General features: G+C 43.4%; 1 protein-coding gene across 1 annotated transcript in view; it reads left to right on the top strand.

Annotated features, from left to right (window-relative positions):
* Nucleotides 1–4,567: 4,567 nt before the first annotated feature.
* SMARCA2 (SWI/SNF related BAF chromatin remodeling complex subunit ATPase 2) overlaps nucleotides 4,568–16,693 on the top strand; it is a 161,112-nt gene continuing 148,986 nt past the window's right edge. Inside the window, exons 1-3 of the mRNA XM_007466755.1 lie at nucleotides 4,568–4,792; nucleotides 8,455–8,584; nucleotides 15,050–15,439. Coding sequence (XP_007466817.1) covers nucleotides 4,568–4,792; nucleotides 8,455–8,584; nucleotides 15,050–15,439 — 745 coding nt within the window. The remainder of the gene's footprint in view (nucleotides 4,793–8,454; nucleotides 8,585–15,049; nucleotides 15,440–16,693) is intronic.

Genomic DNA, 16,693 nt, shown 5'->3' with positions numbered 1-16,693 from the left:
TTTTTTTTTTTTTTTTTTTTTTTCCTCACTGCTATATATGGATAAGTCCTGTTTTCCTGTCAGACTTGCAGAGCCCTGGGTAAGCCCTCTGGTCATTTTTGTACATCCTCCATGCCTTGTGCCCAGGGGAGAGCCAGGACAGTTGGGAATAGATGAGTAAAACAGGTCCTCTGGATCTTTGATTAAACATCACCGACCTCTTAAGTTCATAACATTGTCTCTGTCTCATATTCTCTCGAGGGCTTTTCTTCACTTCTCTTTCCCTTCGTACATTAACATAGGATCACAGCCAAATCCCAATCCTCGCGACATCTCCCATTGTTTCCATCTTTGCTTCTGCATCCTCCGCTTCGCACTCCTGTGCATCATTGCTCAGCCTGAGTGACAGCTCTCCACACTGGTGGATGGCCTGGCTTGCCTGATGGTGCCGTGACTGGGTATTGGGCCAGGAGTCAAGAGATAAAAAGCTCTACTCACAGATGTGACTTTGGGCAAGGTCTGTGGTCCCTTCCTGCCCTCCTCTTTTAAATGGGGACGTGGCCAAGTGTGTCCTCAAGTCAAGTCCCTGAAATGATTCTGAAGCACATGGGGTTGTGTTGAAGTATTAATGCAAGTGTGGGGATCTTTCAACTGATTGGAGCGAGACAGGACGGTAGACGTTCTGTCCTGGTTGTCATGGTTGGACTGGTGACCCTTAAAATTCCATGAAGTTGAACTCCTTTTAATATGCAGATGGGTGTGCTGGGGCTTTCTGCAAAGGGGAGAGGAAGGGAATTCGGGCTGAGGGAGGATGTCTACAGTGGTTGGAGTTGTGGGAAGCTCCAACGACTTTTATTTTTAAAAAGCGCACACTCCCCGGTTGTAAAGGCAGGGTCAGGACGAAAAAAGACAGGGTGTACTGCTGAAAAATTCTTGGCTAAGAACACAGTGGCCTGGCCCTCAGAGAGTGCTGGTGTGAGGTGGAGGGAAGTGTTGAGGGAAGGAGAGGGGCCTGGCAGTGCCCGGGGTATGGGGAGGTCTGTGTGCCTAACCTCCTTACACACAGACACGTTTTCTTCCTTATATTGGCCATGTAATTATGGAACAGGCCGTTCTTTTTGGTGACAATGTAAAACTTACCCGCCCCGCCCCCCAACACAAAATAAAAATAGATTTTCAGTGTTATCTTGCGGAGAGACCTGGCACTCCTGCCCTCTCAAGGTTACTGGAGCCATCGCCTCTCCCCCATCCGCCCTGTGCCTGTCCCCACTGTCCCCACCCCATCTGCATCACTTAATTGGTGCCTGGAAGAAAAAAGAAAGGGGTTTGGATTCCTAGGGAGACCGGGAGGGTGGGGGAGGGGAAGCTGAGTTGGCCAATACTGGACTTTCACCCTTAACCGCAGGGACTTAGTAATGACCTGCTCCTCTGCTTGAGACTTGCGCCTCTTTGTAATTTACACCCGCGAATTGCTTTACGCTGTGGGAAAGTTTAATTGTGTCTTGGAGCTGCATCGTGAAGTTGCCACCAGAAATGAAGAGGAAGGAATAGGAGGCCGGGACTGTGGCCTCGTCTCTGAGAGGTGCTCCTCTTTGGTACATTTGGGTGATGGTGCCGTGGCGTGAATCCTGGGACAGCTCGGGTCCTGCCCTGGAGGTTCACTGATGAGCGCGCCCACACATATGGTTGGAGGAATCGGGAGATGCTGCAAGTCCTGGATAGGCAGATGCAGGGAGCCTTGAGATGCTTCGATTCCAAGCCCAGAGGAAGCTGAGAAACCCCAGAAAAGAAAGCACGCTTTGCCCGGGAACCCTGGGGCTGGTGACAGCCGTGAGGTGGGCAGAACCCAAGGTCTCTGGGCTCCCAGTCAGAAGCCAGGGGGTCACATTCAAGTTGTGCGATAGTCCAGATCCCTTATCTGTGCGAGATGGGGCAAGTTTGCTCCTTTGTTAAACTGTGCTGTTTCTCTGAGCTGGCTTCTTGTTTATTCATCTATGCTGTTTCACGGACACATTCATTAAGTGCATGCTCCTAAAGGTTCTCTTCTTATGAAAAAAGTTTCCTATATAACACGTTCCTGTATTAACATTCTTCTTTATGCCCATATTCTTCCATTTCCTGTCTCATATGTTTTCCTCCTAAGAAGTTTTTAGTAGTCTCCTATAACAAAAAATGATGAGCGTTTCTGTGGGACTGCATACAATTAATTACAACATTCTACGAGACTCCCAGATGAAAGTCATTATATGCGCAGAAAGTCGTTGGTATTTTGGGATAATAGATATTAAAATATAAAACATGAAAAGTAGGACTACCAGGCTGACTGAGCATTTGTATCTTCATTGTTCAAACTTGTGGTATCTTGCCATCATAGCCATTGAAGCCAGTTTCAAGGTAAATCATAACAGGAAGTAAGCAATTTCCTTTTATTCACTAAAAAATAAAGGGGTTTATTAGTTTGCTGATATACTCGAAAGAACATTTTAACTTGTAAGTACCCCTGAATTGACGTCAGCGTCCTAAATTTAAAATGCTGACTGAACATGGGTGGGTGTGTGTGTATGTGAGGGGGTGGAATGCAAAAAAAAAAAAAAAAAAAAAAAACTCATGAAGAACCTGAGGGCAAGACAGGAATAAAGATGCAGACAATGGACTTGAGGACTCGGTGAGGGGGAAGGGTGAGCTGGGACAAAGTGAGAGAGTGGCATGGACATACATACACTACCAAATGTAAAATAGCTAGCTAGTGGGAGGGGGGGGGAAAAAAAAAAAAAAAAAAAAAAAAAAAAAAGGTTGCTTCCGCCTGCTTTGTTAATCACAAAGAATAAATAATAACATTTGGCTCTCTAGTGGATTCAGGCTATAATTTACTGTCCAAGCTTCCCTGTTGTTTTAGAAGTCACTTGAACTGTGTTCTCTTAGTCCCATCTTGTATCAGCAAAACAGTTTGAGTGATCCCTTGCTTATAATCATTCCAAAGCAGCCTTTCATCCCTTCCTATTCTAGCCCTAATTCATTTATCAGATTGGCCAAATTCTTGCCTCCACTTTTCAGATTTCTTTGTTTGAACATACCTCAAACCCTGATTGCTCTCTTAATTTTTTTATTTTTTAATAATTGACTCTATTAATAGTTTGCCCTTGCAACTTTGTCTACACTTCATTCAGATCTTTTCTGAGCCCTTACTCCATGCTGGTTGGAGGTGCTGGGGATACAGGAGCAAAGAAGGGCAAGACCTCGCCCTCGCGGCCCCCTCACATTCTAGAGATTCCGCGAGAGGTGAAGGTAGTTAGCTAAGAATGAAGTAACGTGGGTTTTTTGTTTTTTCCATTGAATTTTCCCTCTAACCTCTCATTTCACTATGGAAAGAGCCCTGCTGTGGGTGACCGGGCCCCTATGGTCTAATTTCTTCCCTGCCACTAACCAGTGGGTAAGCAAGTCCACTTAGGATTCTGTGAGTTCGGCATCAGAAGAGGTTTTGTGTGTACAGGTGTGTGCCCCCAGATGACATAATATATCACCATGACTACCCTGGGATCATTCATCTCCATCAAAATTCAAAAAACAGCTTATTTACTCATTTTGGCTGATATCCAAGATTCAGTCGTACCCACCGCATGAGGCAGTTCCCCGGTGGGGATGCCAAGAAGTCTTGGCACATGGGTGATGGAATACCGCTTTGCTGGAGAACCGGAATTTTCATACCACGTCCCTGGTGGGCCCCGATCCAGGAGTCATGGTTGATGTCTCGTGTGAGTCTTGGACCCCAGAGAGGCCTGGGATGAATCCCTGCCCTCCACTGTCCACGTGGTCTTTAATTAATTACCTGGTGGTAGGACCACATCTTAACCTGCCCTTCTGTTCGTTTCTGCTGGAGTGGAGGTGGCAGGGCCGGGGAGTAATGCTCAGTAAGAGAGGCTGCTTGTTGTGCCAGGCACAGAGCTACGGTTTTACACGTACCATCACATTTTAGTCTCAGTGCGTCATTGCATATGCGGCTGTGTGAACGCATATTTGTCTGACTGCCATTAACCTCTTCTTTTCCCGTGATTGGCAATTCCCTTTCATCCTCAATTTATGAAATTGTTCTTTCTCCCCCTTTTAACTCTCTAGAATTCTGTGAAGTTTGAATGCTTATTGACTTATGCAAGTGGGTCTTGGTTGGGTATTTCTTTAGGAGGTTTATATTTTAATGGCTTTGGGGGGTTAATGCCTTGTAAGGTGCCCAAGTAATGAAGAGCATCTGTTGACTTCAGTAATAAATTTTAAGCTTGTTTAGAATTCTCCTTATGTCTTAAATTTGAGTTTCTCCAGTGAGCCTTTTTTTGGATCTTAGATGATTTATATCTTTCCGGGGAATCATTTTAAATAAGAGGTCTTCGTAAAGACTAGGGCAGATGGATATATATCACACTCTCTCAAACATCCGGGCTAGACAGGGCAGTTCTGTTTGATGTTTGTTACGGAAATGGCACCATCTAATACTAACAACTGTTTTATTCTGATCTTAACATCATGTTTAAAACATTCCTTTCTCTTCTTTCCAACTCAGTATCACTGTACTGACTGGCAGAGTCAGGAGAAGTAGATGTCCACGCCCACAGACCCTGGTGCGATGCCCCACCCAGGGCCTTCGCCAGGGCCGGGACCCTCTCCTGGACCAATTCTTGGGCCCAGTCCAGGACCTGGACCATCCCCAGGTTCCGTCCACAGTATGATGGGGCCAAGTCCTGGGCCTCCAAGTGTCTCACACCCTATGCCATCGATGGGGTCTGCTGACTTCCCGCAGGAAGGCATGCATCAAATGCATAAGGTAAGAGTTCATTCTCCCATCCATCCGTCCATCTTCTGAGTCATGGATGGCTAATAATCACTGATAACCCGCCTCTCTTTTTTCTACTATTGTCTACAAGAGAATCAAGCTAGGTCTTTCTCTTATCTTGTACATTATTGAAAACATACGTTCTAAGGCTCTTTTATTGTTACAGATGTTGCACCAGTCAGGGAGATCTGATCTTGGCTTTTTAAAAAGTGTTAGCTACAATATGCAGCTCTCTCTCCCTCTCTCTCTTTTTTTATTTTTATTTTTGGGCCACGCCACGTGGCATGTGGAACTTCCCTGACCAGGGATCAAACCCATGCCCTCTGCATTATTAGAAGCATGGTGTCTTAACCACTGGACCACCAGGGAAGTTCTACAATATGCAGTCTGACAGATCCTATGAATTGTGGGTTGCAGGTATTTTGGCTTGGCAAATAAGTATATTAGTGAATAAGTCTTGCTTTTTTTTCCAACTATGTATGTTAAGTACCGTATATCATCCATGAATGAACGTATTGAAAATTATTCTTCCCTAAAAAGATCCCATAGGTCCCAAAGAGTAAAAGGAAAATGAGTCCTTTCCTAAAGGATTTTTTCAAAAAAGTTTCGATTGAAATAAAGTAGTTTTTAGGGAATTCCTAAAAATGCACTTTGCTCTCTTGTCTGTGAAGTGGCTTTATTCTGGTTTTGGAAGAGGGCTCTGATTTTGCAGAACCCAGGGCCAGTTGTTTGTTTCTGGACGAAGGTTCTAATAATCTTCCATTTATGAGATTCGGGTTGTTGCTGTTGGGATGAGCATAACGGTGTGACGTGGGCATTATGCCTTTGCAGGAGATGCAAAGAAGAGAGAATGGCCTTTTGAGAAAGCAAACATGATCCTCTGTGACAGTTTGCTCTGAGATGTAGCGGTAGCCATAGAAAATCTATGGGACTATTGTGTATTACCTGAAGGTTAGGCCTGAAGAGATGTGTAGAGGTTTTCCATCTTTTCCGGGTGACATCACAGGTGGACAGGGTGGTGGAGATGCCTCTTGATGTTAAGCAGGCAAGCTGTGGGAGATACTGGTTTGAAACAGAAAGGTTACCACAGAAAAGAGCAATTCTTCCCTTTAATTGTGTAGGACTGAAGGTCAGTTTGGTTTTTTTTTGTTTTTGTTTTTTTTAATTTGGGGCTGCATTGGGTCTTCGTTGCTGCACATGGGCTTTCTCTAGTTGCGGTGAGCGGGGGCTACTCTTCGTTGCGATGCGCGGGCTTCTCGTTGCGGCGGCTTCTCTTGTTGTGGAGCACAGGCTCTAGGTGCACAGGCTTCAGTAGCTGTGGCACACGGGCTCAGTAGCTGTGGCTCGCGGGCTCTAGGCACAGGCTCAGTAGTTGTAGCGCACGGGCTTAGTTGCTCCGCGGCATGTGGCATCTTCCCAGACCAGGGCTCAAACTGTGTCCCCTGCATTGGCAGGCGGATTCTTAACCAGTGCACCACCAGGGAAGTCCCTGGAGGTCAATTTTAAGGTAAGGCATTGCAGCCCAGAAGGGAAGTTTCATGTTTTGCAAATTTTGTTATTTGATGATTTTCAAATCAGAAAATTAATATATGCTTATTTTGAAAAGTAAAACCATATTGACATAAATAAAAGAAGTGGTTCACCCCCAGTAACAGCTTATTATATATGCTCTTTATACCTTACTTTTCTCCATCTTCAGTAAAAATACCATCTAAGCACAGGTAATGCATATCCAGGTATGATTTAAAAAATTTTTCCTTTTACCATAATAGCATCATATCATCACTGTTAATTACTCTGAAACAACATCTTTTTCATTTAACAACATATATGGATAGCCCTATAATATCCCCAAGTTCTCTCCCTGCTTTTTTGATTTCTTTTAAACACATTTTTAGCTTGTCAGGTATGTAAAGAAATAAAGTTGCTTGTTTTCCATATCACATTCTTTAGGAGACATATTGAACATATAGACATATCGAAGTCATTAAATCATCTTGTGTTCATATTAATTTGGGAAGTATATTATAGACCGGATCTGTCACTTGTTAACCTTAGTCCAAGCGGGTTAAATAATTTCCGAAGGCCTTAAGGATGTTTTACCTCCAAAATGAAAGATTCAAGGGAAAATATTTAGCTCACCTCTGTTATTATTTAAGCATTTAAAAGTTAAACGTATGCATGAGTGTATTGGGTTAATGTTATGTTTTTGCCCTGGGTTGTTTTTATGTATAAGTATATCTTCTGATCCCTTCTGTTTCGTTATCTAGCATCTTTGTCACATTTTCTCCTATTCTCTGCCCCCATCAATGCTCCTTTTTGTTTTGTTTTGCTCTCATTCTGCAAGTTTTGCATTTTCTCATCCTGCTTTTCCTCAGCCCGCAGTCCCTCAGATAATTCCCTGGGTGAGGACATGGTGAAGTGCCTGGAGTTCACACCTGCTGACCAGATGCCTTCACTTTCTGAGAATCTTTTTATAGGCAGCTTTATTCCTTGTCTTTCTCCTCAGTCTCCCTCTGAGCTTCAGCTCTTTGCTTTTCAACATTACTGGAAATAAATAAACAAGTGGCCTAAATACATCTGCTGTGTTGCTTTGATTTCCTCTCTATTATTACTATTTAACAGACTCAGAGACACTCTTTATACCAAATTCTTCCCATTTTTCTTCTGAACATCCTCTTTATGGTAAATTTCTCCTCTTTTCAAGTGCATGCTTTTGACTCTGCAGAAATTAACTTTCCTTTCTCCAAAACTGCAAACACTCATACTTTCTTGCTTGAAGTCATTTGGTTTCTATAAACTCCTGGAAATATTCCTTTCAGGCTGTTTTGAAAATTGCTATTCCAGTTTGGGGAGGAATAGACTTTTCCTTTCTCAAACACATGCTCCATTGCCCAATGCTGGATTGGATTAGTGTCAATTCAATGGCTGTTTATTGTGTGTCTGTTGTGTACAAGGCCTCAAGTCCTGTTTCCAGCCCCTGTGTTCTTTACTTTTTTCCAAACTCTGCCTTTAACCTTCTTCTGTCTTCCTCCCTCTGTAGTATAGCTTCATCTGTTTCACCCTCTTTCCCGTTCAGTATTTACCCCCATTCACCACTCTACCCTGTCTGTCCCTCTTTTCCCAACTGCCTTGGAACTTTCTGCTTTCAACTTTTAAACTTTCCATGGTTCCTTCCCTTCTGATGAAAACAAGTTACCAAAAAGTAGATTATTACAGACGTTTCAAAGAGTTTTCCTTCCTCCATTCAGACTTTGGACTAGCTTCAACCTATGGCAGGTTTCAGGACTTATGTAAGAGGGTATGGAAGAAGAGTTTATATTTGTCTACCTTGTGAACAGAACTTCCTTTTTATTTGCAGGTTTTGACATGACCAAAAAACTTTCAACTGTTTAAAGCCTTAACTTTTGACTTCACAGGTAGTTTTGCTGATCCTATTGGTGTAGTCTTTTTCATTTTATTTTTTGTCCCATCTATGAAATCTATGTAAGTAGTAATATACGTAAAATAAATGTCAAAATATATGACTATCATATGGGTAATAGATGATTGCGCCACAATTTTGAAGACTTTTTAGGAAGGGGTCTTCAAACACCAGATAGAAATATTATGCCTTAAAGAGACGTCTGACTGATATTCTGTAAATGTTTCAGCCCATTGATGGTATGCACGACAAGGGGGTTGTGGAAGATATCCATTGTGGATCCATGAAGGGCACCGCTATGCGACCTCCTCATCCAGGAATGGGCCCTCCCCAGAGTCCGATGGACCAACACAGCCAAGGTTTGTGTCTGCTACATACCTGATTTTGGCTCTATACCACAGTCTTTCATCTTTCCTTTTGCTTATTTTTTTTTTTTTTTTTTGCGATACGCGGGCCTCTCACTGTTGCGGCCTCTCCCACCGCGGGGCACAGGCTCCGGCCGCGCCGGCCCAGCGGCCATGGCTCACGCGGCACGTGGGATCCTCCCAGACCGGGGCACGAACCCGCGTCCCCTGCATCGGCAGGTGGACCCTCGACCGCTGCGCCACCGGGGAAGCCCTCCTTTTGCTTATTTTAATTATGACTTCCAGAGAACGTGTTTAAGGAGGATGGAATCCAGCCGGTTTCTTTTCCCTGTGGAAATCTCCCCTTATCCCCACCAACACAACTTTATGGTTGATGTGGGCAGTTTTCTTTGCAAAATCCTAGTAGTTTTACTGGCCACCGTGTGTCCAAGCACTCTGCAAAGTGCTTTGTGTACTTCATGCAGAATCTTTACCCTGATCTTGTGAGATAAATTATATTACCCCAGTTTTATAGATGGAGAGGCTAAAGCTCAGAGAATTTACTTTGTTTTCTTAAGTTTGCACATCCGGTAAGTGACAGGACCAGAAGGAGACTCCAGGTCTGCCTCCCAATAACAGCATAGATGTGATGGTAAGATGAGCCACCCGTGCCCCTTGAGTTGTACACTCCTACTTTGTAAGGTGGCTTTTTCTGGCAGTGGAATAACCTGTCATTGCTGGTGGGTGACTCTCTTAGTCTCTTAGGGCTGCCGTAACAAATTACCACAAGCTGGGTAGCTTAAAACAATAGAAATGTATTCTCTCAAAGTTCCGGAGGCCAGAAGTCTGAAATCAAGGTATTAGCAGGGCTGTGGTCTCTCTGAAGTTTTTAAGGAAGAATCCTTCTTTGCCTCTTTCTAGCTTCTGGTGGTTGCCAGCAATATTTGACATTCCTTGGCTTGTAGATCTGTCATTCCAATCTCTGTCTTGCTCTCCACATGACATTTTGCCTGTGTGTCTGTGTGTGTGTGTCCAGAGTTCCCTCTTCCTATAAGGACACCAGTCATTGGATTAGAGTCTACCCTAATCCAGTGTGACCTTATCTTCACTTGATTACATCTGCAAAGATCCTATTTCCAAATAAGGTCACATTCGCAGGTACCAGGGGTTAGGATTTCAACATTTCTTTGTAGAGGACACAGTTCAACCCACAATAGTGGCCAAATCAATATATGGTAGATTTCTCTTCTCCTGGGTGCCTTTTCTCCTCATTATTGAAGGCATATTAAAGATATCTCAGGGGCTTCCCTGGTGGTGCAGTGGTTAAGAATACGCCTGCCAATGCAGGGGACACGGGTTTGAGCTCTGGTCCTAGAGGATCCCACATGCCGCGGAGCAGCTAAGCCCGTGTGCCACAACTACTGAGCCTGCACTCTAGAGCCCACGAGCCACAACTACTGAGGCTGCGAGCCACGACTAATGAGCCCACGTGCCTAGAGCCCATGCTCCGCACCAAGAGAATCCACTGCAATGAGAAGCCCCGCGTACCACAATGAAGAGTAGCTCCCTCTCGCCACAACTAGACAAAGCCCGCGAGCAGCAGCGGAGACCCAGTGCAGCCAAATAAGTAAATAAAATAATAAAGGTACCTCAAAGTCTTTTGGATACAATGTAACCTCTTTTCAGAATCATTATATGGACATTTCAGCATGCCAAGGGCATGACTAATCCAGCACTGATTAATGTGCTGATATTCTAATTCAAAGTTTATGCTTTATGTGTTGTTGTATATACTTTTTTGTAATTTAATGTATGTGAGATTTTTTTCTCCATCCATGATCAGACATCAATCAACCCAAGGGAAGATTTTTGACTATGAGGGTTTAGAGAAATGTATTTGCTTTTAAATACATATATATATTTATATAAAAGCAAGTCATGGAGGCATAGGAGTGCATCTTTACTAATATTCGGGCAGATTTTTGAAGATCCTGGATTGTGATCTGAATTTTGATGGCAGGTAGGCGTAAGTTTTGCAAATGACTTGTAAAATCTTGACCATGTTAGAAAAGCAAGCTGAATCATTGGGACTTCTTGAGGTACAGGAAGAAAGGAATTTGACCCATCCAGTGTTAAGAATGAATTAAGATGACACTTCCAGGTTTATCACTTAAATTCTAAAGAGCCAGGTGTGTTCACAGAGCTAATGTAAATCTCATTTTAATACCTGGGAGGTATAGATGAGTTATATTCAGTGATTCTCAGAGCTAGTGGTGGCTCTGTCTGCTCCCAGCTTTGCAGTACCTCTAGTAGTGGGGCCCTAGGAAGACTCCAAAGGAAAACACTTGAAATGCGTGAATTATAAGTGAGCATTTTTACTTTTATGTATCTTAAAATTTCTTTCATAGCTCAGTTCCTTTCTTCAGCTTCTAGAATGATGATTTTTCCTGGAATCTCCAATACTTGGCACAATGTCTAGCACATAATTGGAAATTTAGTAAATTTTGTTCAAGTAGGTAGAGAAGTGAATTTATGTATTCAAAAGTGAACACTTTTAAATAGATCTTAATTTTTATGTAATTTCTGTAAGTTATAATTACTTTGGAATGCAGAAGTCTGCATTAAGTTAGATGGAATCAGAACTAGCACGTAATATTTTTCGCTATAATAGTAAAGTGCCTTGTAAGCTGGGGAATTAGTTATTTAAAATATGTCTTTGAATAAAGTAGTATTGGTATAATGCAGTCTTATTCTATGTAATTATCTAAAAAGAATTCAGACTCCATAATAGCATATGTCTTTAAAAACCCCCGTCGTAGGAAGCCATTTATAAACACACAGGTACAGAGAGGTGTGGTATTGATCGGAAAACTGCCAGCCTTAACTACCTAGCAACCTATTAGGTTATTTTAAGGTATTGGTTGAGAAGCAAAACCATTTCCTTCAATAAATACTGAATTGTGTACCGTATGGTCCCAATGATAACGTTGTTTATTTTTAGTCCATTGGCTAGAAAAAGCCTTTAAAGGCAAGTATATAATATTTAATGTTTGTATGTGTGTGTGTGAAGAGAAAATTCATATAAAATTGGCACTTAAAATCAAGTCTATTAAAAGGAGAGAGGTGATTGCCTCTCTCTGAGGCAAGGTGAAACTAGGGAGATAATGGCCCTTGAAGATGAGGGAAGGAAAACTGCCAGGTTTGACTACTTTTTTTTTTTTTTTTTTCTTGCGTTATGCGGGCCTCTCACTGTTGTGGCCTCTCCCATTTGCGGAGCACAGGCTCCGGACGCGCAGGCTCAGCGGCCACGGCTCACGGGCCCAGCCGCTCCGCGGCATGTGGGATCCTCCCGAAACGGGGCACGAACCCGCGTCTCCTGCAACGGCAGGCGGACTCTCAAGCACTGCGCCACCAGGGAAGCCCTGACTACTTTTTTTTTAAATGAGCAAATCAAACCAGATTTCAAAAAAGAGCAGATTCTGCATCAACACAGTCATCCTACAGACAAAGGTATTTCACTCTCGGGCAATTTCTTCACTCTCAGGCAATTTCTTCACTGTTTTCTCAACTAAAGATAATTATGAAAATATGTTATGTTGTATCATTTAGATTCTGATTTTCCTGAAGTTTTATGGAATGCAAGTCATGTCATTAAAAAAAAAGAAATCTCTCTCTCTTTAGCTGAAACACTGTCACATTTTTAATGTCATACTGTGATAGAATGATTCTATTAACATCCCCTATAAATTCTAGGCAACAAATTTTCCCACCCCCAGTTTCTTCTTCTTTCCACATTTGAGGGAGAATTTTGTTGTATTGATTAATTCTGGAAAGTGATTTTTATTCCACTCTTAGTTTCTTAGCAAATGTGAGGTAAAAGGAATTACTGTACTTAATGTAACTGTCTCATCTTCGTAACTTTGCCTTGCCAGGAGTTCATAGCTGAAAAGAGCGATTTGATGAACAGCGTTGCACAGTTGCATTTAGATTGGATCATCTAATGTTTTGGTCTGTTGTATTAGGCATCCTGTGATTTATCATGGGTAAACTATAATTGATGATGCCCTCAGGAAGGAGGATGGACCAGAAGGCGGGAGACATGACCCATTTTAACACCTGGTTGTTAAATGTCAGTAACTATAGTAGGAAAATGTCAGTAACTATAGTAGGAAGTTTTTCCTCCAGTGGTAGATGCAGGGTTGGTCAAAAAGGTGTTAGGAAGGTGCTTTCCTAATGAACAAACGACCATTTTGCACCAGCATTACAAATAGGAGGTGAAGGTTACCCTCATTAAGAAGGAAGAATGTTAAGGATGAAGTTAAGTGTATGTTATCGATATTCTCTAAATGTTTATTGTTATAAATAACAACATCCTGGGGTTTAAATTTCTGCTTGTCTTGCAGGCTGATTTCAGGGGCATTTTCTTGGCTAACTTTTATGACCAACTAGAATCCTAATGGCTGTGTGATTTTTGTGCTCCCTTATAGAGTAGGGATTTGGGGAATGAGTTAGCAGTTTTTCCATTTCTCTTCAGGGCAGGATTACTCTGAATGGAGTTCTACAATTCACCAACTGATAGAACAAAACCTACTCTTGTCTTAGAGGATCAGGCTAAATTTGTTTCCCTCTCCAAATGGCAGTCTGAGGTAAAAGTAACTGTATCCTTTATTTTCTCTCGTCTTGTGGATGATGATGATGAGTCCCCAGGCAATGTGGGTCAGATATTCCTGGGCCTCTGTGATTCCACATAGATGCATAGAGCTGTCTTGGCTCGAATTTGACAAGGGTTCAGACACACAGCACATGCCTAATAAACACCCATGTGATGACCTTTAAAATAAGTGTGATGCAGGTGCATTTATTAAAGGCAAAGACCTTTAATCTAATATTTTACTTGTGTCTTAGGACACCTTTGAGTTGATGAATTAGCGCTCAGTTTGAATTGAAGATAACCTTTAGGATTACAGTAGGCCACTCTGTCCTCTCCTTCCCCTTGGATTTCCTTTCAGCAATGCTCAGTCGTGTGTTTTTCTAGGCATTCTCTGTCCGGGCTATACAGTTCATCTCTTGAAATAAGTTCCTTGAAATTTTTGTGCATTTTGACTTTTCTTTCTTAAGTAAAGTATTCCTAACTTTCCCATTTAGATCTCTTGTAACCGAAGCAGATTACTCTCATTTTTATATTGTATCGTAAATGGTTCTAGAAGATTTTTGAAACTTTCAAGCCTTTAATTTATTTTTATAAAACCAAATTAATATTAGACCATGGAAAGAGCATACGCCTTGGAATCAGACAAACCTTGGTTTGAATCTTGGAGCTACCAAGATCTGATTGTGTGACCTGGGGTAACTCGCTAACTCGCTGAGCTTCCCTTTCCTCATTTTAAAAAATGAGGGGACAGTACATATCTTCTGGGGATGTGGTGAGGACTGTAGAAAACATGTATACTCCACTCACTTCCCTCTAATTCTTCTTACCATTTCTGTGCTCCCACCAGCCTTATATCCACTGGCCAGTCTACCATCTCACCTTCAGTCTACTTGAGTCCACCTTACTCACACATGGCAAAGTCCCCGGGGACTAATGATCTCCAGAGTCATAACCAGTGACCAGTGATGGAGTGTAAATACCCCAGCTCCTTCCCTGGGATAATTTGGAGGCAAGTTATGTGCCTTTTATCCCAGAACTTGTGCATGAGATTAATCTTCAGGTACCCACTACAGCAACTGGCTTAATCATGCACCCATTACTGGCTGCCGTCCCTTCCACGTAGCACCTTTCCACACCCCTGCCAGTGCCCCTGTGCCTTGCAGATAAATCAGCTCCGCTCAATCCTTCCATCAGTCTCTGTTTCCAGGGAGAACTCAGCTAAAATAGTATGTACAGTGGCTTGCTTAGTGCCTACAACAATGGAGGCCCTCAATCATGGCAAATTATTCGTAAAGTGCATTATAATAAAGCAAGTAATATCCCCATGAGAGACTCATTCCCCACTGTGACAGAGCAGACACCTTCAGGTTCTGTTCTCCAGGTCGGGCTACTTTTAACGAATAATACTGTCCCCTGGTGCCCTTCCTTTAGGTGTACGACAGCCACTACCAGTTTACTTTCTAGGACACATAATGGCTGTCCATCACTTGAGATGTGGTTAGTCCCAGTGGAGACAGCGTCGTAACTGAATAGGAAGAAAAGAACGTAAAATCTCTCTTTAATAATTGTTATACTTTGAAATGATAACATTTGGGGTATGTCGATTTAAATTATATATTAAAATTACTTTTGCCTGTTTCTTTAAATTATGTATACATTTGATATATATAAGTTTTAAGTTATATAAAAGCCCATACTTATTACTTACCTATGCTTTAGATGTCTGTCCGTCAGTGCTGTTCTAGAAAATTATCAAAACGTTCGGGAATGCTTCTCCTTCGGGGTCGCGGGGGGCAGCCTGTGACCTCTCCTTTTGTGTTTCATTCTAGGCTACATGTCACCGCACCCGTCTCCGCTGGGAGCCCCCGAGCACGTCTCCAGCCCTATATCGGGAAGTGGCCCAACCGCACCGCAGATGCCACCAAGCCAGCCAGGGACCCTCATCCCAGGCGACCCGCAGGCGATGAGCCAGCCCAACAGGGGGCCCTCGCCTTTCAGTCCCGTCCAGCTGCATCAGCTGCGAGCTCAGATTTTAGCTTACAAAATGCTGGCCCGGGGCCAGCCCCTCCCGGAAACGCTGCAGCTCGCGGTCCAGGGGAAAAGGACGTTGCCGGGCATGCAGCAGCAGCAGGCGGCGCCTCAGCCGCAGCCACCGCCGCAGCCGCAGCCACCGCCGCCGCCGCAGCAGCAGGCCCTTGTCAACTACAGCAGGCCATCTGGTAGGTTCATAGGCAACCAAATGAATAACGTGATGGTCCAACTCGGACGAGAAGGACTGCTAACTGCACAGAAGTGCTGGGCTGGTGGTATCAGCCCAGGGCTGACGTAGCCTTCTGTTGCACCTCCCTGGCTCCCTTGTCTTTGCTTCACTTAGTTGGCCACGCTTCTTGGTCTCCTCTGCCTACGTCCTAGAGCAGTGCTTCTTAAACTTTGCAGACTCTGGCACAAGCTGTGGCTATAAGCAAAAAGCCCCGTGATTTCGCATTCTCTTTCAAGCGGTGCAAGGTTTGTCGGAAGCCCGTCTACACACACCCCGGGTTAGGAACCCCTACACCCCATGCGTTCCGTTGCCAACACGCACGTCTCGAAGCTGTGCTCCTTGAGCAGATTTCGTATCTGTTTGTTTATTTATTTATTTATCTATTTATTTACGTCTATCCCTTTTTGTGAAAAGCATCTGGGAAGGCTTCCAAAGATGCATACCTGCGGTAAAGGAATTACCAAGTAGAAAATCAGAGACAAAGGGGAGCAGAAATCAAGGTCAGGGAGGTTGGCAATGTGGGGGGGCTACAGGAGCTGCTGCATCTGAGCTTCCAAGGTGACTCGAGTTTTCTGGCAGTCAGGAAAGGAGACAGGGTCAGGTGCCTGATACTCACCACTCGGAAGGAAGTTGCTTACCAGTTTCTCGGTGGACACAGAGTCTTTTCTAGCATGAGAGTATAAAGTAGCTTTCCCAGGTGGGAACTTTTTAAAAAATTATTGTTATTATTATTGTAAGGGGCACTGCATGGTAGAGGCATTGGTAACATTTGTTCATAACAAAGAGAGTAACAGAATCCACATGGCCTGTTTCCCATGTGCCCTGGCATCAGATCTGAAGCTATGACATTATATAATGGGTTGAGATGAGATAGTCCTTTGTACGACCTTCTGGTGGTCTGGCTTGATCCCACTGATAGAATTCAGAGCTCCAAGGGGCTCTAGGGTGATCTTCCATGAATGTTGTTTTCTCTGGGAAGGTTTTGGTTAGCAACTAGATAAGCACAGAGTTTATGGTTCAATTCTACCACAGCTTTGAATTCCAGAGAATTTGAATCTTAGGGAATTTGAATTCCAGGGTGCTTCCTTGTCGTTGACACCCTTTCCTGTGAATGGTTCCCTCTCATTTGGGCAGGCCCTGACAGCTGATCATTGCAACTAGTTTGGGATATCGGTCTTCTTCTTAGGTTTTGGGACTTAGACGAAGGGAAAGA

This window comes from Lipotes vexillifer, unplaced genomic scaffold, assembly GCF_000442215.2.
Source record: "Lipotes vexillifer unplaced genomic scaffold, Lipotes_vexillifer_v1.1 scaffold948, whole genome shotgun sequence".
Taxonomy (NCBI): domain Eukaryota; kingdom Metazoa; phylum Chordata; class Mammalia; order Artiodactyla; family Lipotidae; genus Lipotes; species Lipotes vexillifer.
Note: the sequence above shows the minus strand (reverse complement) of the source record. Positions and strands in the feature narration are given on the sequence as shown.